Source organism: Triticum urartu, chromosome 3 (genome assembly GCF_003073215.2).
Source record: "Triticum urartu cultivar G1812 chromosome 3, Tu2.1, whole genome shotgun sequence".
Taxonomy (NCBI): domain Eukaryota; kingdom Viridiplantae; phylum Streptophyta; class Magnoliopsida; order Poales; family Poaceae; genus Triticum; species Triticum urartu.
Window position 1 is genome coordinate 725,696,770 of NC_053024.1, and position 6,000 is coordinate 725,702,769.

General features: G+C 41.0%; 1 protein-coding gene across 1 annotated transcript; it reads left to right on the forward strand.

The window, feature by feature from the left end:
- The first annotated feature begins 788 nt into the window (after window positions 1–788).
- LOC125549461 (receptor-like protein 7) lies at window positions 789–5,673 on the forward strand. The gene is given in 3 exon segments (XM_048712867.1): window positions 789–933; window positions 936–2,420; window positions 3,754–5,673. Coding segments are annotated over 3 exon segments (3,498 nt in total). The 3' UTR covers window positions 5,622–5,673.
- Window positions 5,674–6,000: the final 327 nt, after the last annotated feature.

Consider the following 6,000-nt stretch of genomic DNA (forward strand, 5'->3'; position numbering starts at 1 on the left):
TCTTTCACTCTAGAAAACTGAATCTGTGGAGTTTCTCTGCAGATCATCCTTGCTCGAGGCAGTCGTCTAGAGGAAAACTTGCCGGCCGACGGCAGCTCCTCCGCGGTCACGTGCCATCTCCCTCACCCTCCTCCCGTCCTCCTGGGACGTGCCCTCCCTCCTCCTCATCCCAGGCAAGCGGCCCGGCGACCGGGACGGGCGGCGCCAGCGCCGAGCAAGCGGGTTGGCTGAGTCGCGATGCCATACGAGCAGGCGGGACGAACAACGATGATGGTCGGGCGGAGTGAGCAGCGAGCGGTCGAGCGACGCTAGCGGTGACGGCAATCGGGCGGCGCCCCAGGCGATCTTACCGACGGCGAAAAAACAATATAAGAATACTCTGTGCGTGTACACAGCCTTAGGGGTAGTTTGGTCTTTTCTGATTCTTGCAAATGAAAAAGAGCAAAGGAAATCAATAAAAGAATGAAAGTGGCACGGTAATCAAGGACTCAACGGGCTGAGTGGCAATTTTGCGAAGCCAATCTTCGAAGTGGCAATTTTGATAAACCACTTATTGAAAGTGGCAAATATCCAATTTTCTCTTAGATCTGGCACATTGATTGTGCTTTGAAACTCATGGCCCCGCTTGACCAGGACCTGAAGACCTGACTTTGAATTTCCAAAGTCTTGAGCGTCCACACTGGTTCCTTTGTTTTATGAAACACGCATGATTAGCTCCTTGCTAGTGAAAGACATGGCGATATATTGTTCTTGGGAGTCAGTTGCAGTTCAGAGGTCGAAACGAAGCAATGGCTCGTGCTACTCGCCTACTTGGCCTCTTCATACTGACCCAGTTCTACTCTCTAGCTGCGTCCACTTCCCACACCCATGGTCATGGTAACACTACAACTTCTTTCTGTCATCCCAACCAGGCTACAGCACTTCTTGAACTAAAAGGTCCTTCATCTTTGACTACTCCACCACCACACTGCAGTCATGGCAAGTTGGTTCCGACTGCTGCCTCTGGGAGGGCGTCGAATGTGATGATGGCATGTCTGGCGGTGGCGGCAATGTCACTGTTCTCGATCTCAGTGGTCGTGGCCTCTACAGCTATGGCTGTCATGCCGCGCTCTTCAACCTCACCTCCTTGCACTACCTCGACCTCAGCATGAATGATTTTGGCAGATCTCGCATTCCAGCAGTTGGTTTTGAGAGGCCATCCAAGCTTGCACACCTCAACCTTTCTCTTTCAAGCTTCTATGGTCAGATACCGATCACCATCAGCATGCTCACGAGCCTCATAACCTTGGATCTTTCTTCACCGCATACTCTTGATGCTTCCTATAAAACCGTGAGTTCCTTCGCTGCTTCCTTGGGCAGCTATAATGATCTGCTTCTACAAGAGCCCAGCTTTGAGATCTTAGTGGCCAACCTAACCAATCTGAGGGAACTCCACCTTGATGGAGTGGACATATCTAATAGTGGACAAGAGTGGTGCAGTGATCTTGGCAAAGTCGTCCCCCATCTTCAGGTTCTTAGCATGGCAGGTTGTGGACTCCAAGGTCCAATCCACTCCTCCCTGTCAGGCCTCAGATCCCTTACCGTGATCAACCTGGGTCTTAATTTTGAAATTTCTGGTGCAGTTCCTGAATTCTTCGAGGGCTTTCTCAATTTAAGTGTTCTTTAACTCAGCTATAACAATTTCAGTGGTAGCTTTCCTCAGAAAATCTTTCAACTCAAGAAGATAAGAGTCCTTGATGTGTCACACAACGAACAACTCTCAGGGTATTTACCAGAATTTCCAATTGGGGCTTCTTTGGAGACTTTGAGCCTGCAGTTCACTAATTTCTCTGATGTTAGGCTGAGCTGTTTTAGCAATCTCCTTTCTCTGAGGGAGCTAGGTTTTTCTGGAAGGTCAATTTGTATGGAGCCAACTAATTTATTGCTCAACAAGCTCAACTCCTTGCGAAATTTGCATCTCTCTTTTGCTCAATTTTCGGGAGATTTAGGACCATTTTTCTCTTGGATTAGTAGCCTTAAGAACTTGTCAAGCTTGCAACTCTCTGATTGCTATTCCTCCAAGATGATGCCCCCCGTGATTGGCAACCTCACCAACTTAACAAGTTTGGAGATTATTGAATGTGGCTTCCTCGGACAAATACCAGCATCAATTGGCAACCTCAATAAGTTGACTTCCTTGAGAATCTCTCATAGTGCCTTCTCTGGGTCAATACCATCTTCAATTGGCAATCTCAAGAAACTAAGAATTTTGCATATATCTTATAATGGTTTATCAGGTTCAATAACAACAGATATTGGACATCTCAGCAAATTGACGATACTAGTGTTAAGGGGATGCGGATTTTCTGGAAGAATACCAAGTACAATCGTCAACTTGACTCAACTTATTTATGTGGATCTTTCGCAAAATGACCTCAGAGGTAACATTTCATTTACAGCCCAAATGTTCTTAAAATACACATATGTCGCTTTGTCATGAATAAAAACTTTATCTTTGCTAGAGTAGTGAGAAAAAAAAATGTACCAATGACACATATGACCAAACTCCTATGAGAAATTGTGTTATTTTCTTACAAGTAGATAGAAAACATGCTAGAAATTAATACAAAATGGATACAAAACACTGAACTATTTTTCTGATGGATTAGTACTCTTTACTAACTATAGAATCCCTAAGCAAGTCAGTCAACCTTCAGAACACAAGGAATACAAAACATTGAACTACCAAAGAAGCACATACCTAAGAAAAAGAATACAAAACATCAGACTATTGAGGAGCTAATATGTATATGTGTGCAAGCTATTGTTATATAACACTTCTCTGGAGTGCCATTTCGGTCCAAATAAAATTTGTTATCCACTAGAAAGAAAAAATGTGCCCAGTGCACATTTTGGTTAATATAACATTGAAAATCAATGCCGACTGCCTCGTGACCTCCTTTTCATAAAAGAGGACAGTAGCCCCAAGAATGCAGAGAGCACTTACGAGTAGGGTTGGCTTCATTTTTGAAGAATATCATTTGTTTTCCATATTTTAATGGAATGTTTATTTATTTTGATTGCCCTATTAGCAAAGTGATTAATCCATTCATTTCATGTTTGAAGAAAAATATTAATTGCAAGAATTCTTCACACTGCATTCTTTGATTATTTTGATTTTTTGGTCAAATTTTCTGCACATGTTGTTACATTAGTGTTGCACAGAACAAATGATGATATGTCTGAAAAATATTCCAATATAGGATTGGAAAGTACTGGTCTTGCTACTTGTACCAAAACACAACAGTGCTTCATTGCTTCAATTAATAACAATTGTAAAGGGAAGTCAAATGAAACTGTTTTTGACAATTGATTAAAAATGAATAACGTTTTCCAAGCGATTTAATGATACTCTGTGTCAAAATTCTAATTTTGGATGGTGTTGAGATATTCAATTGATCGTTGCCTTGATCTTAAAAGAACTTTTTTTGTCACCAATTTGAATTTATGTACATCAGTGATCAGTCACACAATTCTTCCGTACCAAACAGTAACTCTATTTTCTTTGAAGGTCATCTCAAATTTCAGTTCGGTACCAAGATTGAAGGTTGTATGGTTGTAAAACTAGATTGTAACAAGGTTACCTTGACAAGTTTAACTCTTCCCTCTGAAATATTTCTCTGTTCTAGGGACTTGTACTTATCTTCTACAGAATATTTATTTGTTTGTCTTCCCTGCAATGTTAACGTAGAACACCATTAACTCCATTTGCAGGAGAGATTCCAACATCTCTATTCACTTCACCAACAATGTTACAGTTGGATCTTTCATCAAACCAATTTTCTGAACCAATACAAGAGTTCTATACACTAGATTCACAGTTGAAAAATGTTTATTTGGGTGAAAACCAAATCAGGGGACAGATTCCTGAATCACTGTTTCAACTCACAAGTTTGGTGGACCTCGATCTTAGCATGAATAACTTAACAGGTTTTGTACACTTGAGTTCACTTTGGAAGTTACGAAAACTTGATATATTGGATCTCTCAAACAATAGTTTGTCTGTTTTGGATGGAGAAGGCAATATATCGACAGTGCCCATACTACCTAAACTCTCAATGTTAAGACTAGTGTCTTGCAACATGACAACAATTCCTAATTTCTTGATGCAAGTTAATCATATCCTAATGTTGGACCTCTCGAGCAATAAAATACATGGTAGTATGCCCCAATGGATATGGGAGACGTGGGATGATATTACACGATTAAATCTTTCAAACAACATATTCACAGATATGCAACTCACTTCATATTTGCTCCCATGCAGTCATTTGGAATCTCTTGATCTTAGTTCCAATAAACTTCAAGGCCAGATCCCAATGCCAAACATGTCTGCAACAGTTAACACTCACACTTCATTATTGGATTATTCAAACAATAGATTCACTTCTCTTATGTCAAACTTCACTGCTTATCTTCGACAAACTGCTTATCTCAAGTTGTCAAGAAATAAGATAAGTGGGCATATACCGCATTCAATTTGTGACGCAAGCAACCTAGAAGTCCTTGACCTGTCATATAACAATTTCAGTGGGTTAATACCGTCCTGCCTGATAGAAGGTAGCAGCTTGGCCATACTAAATTTGAGAGAAAATTACTTCGGAGGAACTTTGCCTTATAATGTAAGTGAGCATTGTAATCTCCAGACAATAGATTTACATGGCAATAATATTCAAGGGCGGCTGCCTAGGTCTCTTTCCAACTGCCCCGACTTGGAGGTTCTTGACATTGGAAACAACCATATGCTTGATACTTTCCCATCTTGGCTGGGTAGGCTTTCTGATCTCCGTGTCCTCGTTTTGAGATCCAACCAGTTCTATGGCTCACTTTCTTATCCTCCCAGAGAATTTTTGAAATACTTCTCACAGTTACAAATCATTGATATAGCCTCAAACAACTTCTCTGGAAATTTGGATCCACGATGGTTTGAGAAGTTTACAGTTATGATGACGAAGTTCAATGAAACAGGAAATAGTTTAGGTCCGCAGACTTCGTACAGAGGTGTATACTACCATGATACTGTCGCAATCACATATAAAGGGCAATACGTGACATTTGAAAAAGTCTTGACTACCTTAACGGCCATCGACTTCTCAAATAATGCATTGGATGGTGACATTCCTAAATCAACTGGAAGTCTGGTTTCACTGCATATATTGAACATGTCACACAATGCATTTACGGGGAGGATTCCACCACAAATTGGTGAGATGTGTCAGTTGGAATCACTAGACCTGTCATGGAACAAGCTTTCTGGGGAGATTCCACAAGAGCTAGCAAATTTAACATTTCTTGGAACTCTGAACTTGTGTGAAAACAAGCTAGATGGAAGGATACCACAGTTACGCCAGTTTGCAACATTTGAGAACACTTCATATGAAGGGAATACAGGGCTCTGTGGACCACCTATGACCAAACCATGTGGAGATTTAAGTAGATCAAATGAGGAGCAAGTGAACACATCCGGAGATCATGTTGATATCATTTTTTTTCTCTTTGTTGGGGTGGGCTTTGGCGTTGGATTCACAGCAGGTATTCTGATGAAATGGGGGAAAATCGGCAAATGGTTACGGATTGCGTGAACTGGTCTGAAGATAGAAGACTCTTGTTGTAGTTATTGCAATTACTGGAGGGAGCTATAAGTTGTAATATGCCACTCTATGTGTTCACATTTCTACCTTCATCGATCATAATGTGTGTATTCTCATGTTTATGCGATGTATTGGTGAACTGGTCTGAAGACAGAAGAACACTTCTTATCACAAGTTGTAAGACAATTACTACATTTCTAGTGTTAATTTCTGTTGCAGCACCGAAACAGATGAGGAATTGTTTGTTTTCTGCTTTCTAATGTGTTGGTCTTTTGTGGTTGTATCTGCTCTATGTACAATCCTCCTGGTAAGAAAGATCAGACACGCCGATCCGTGTACAACCCTGACTGGAAAATAACCATCGGATGCT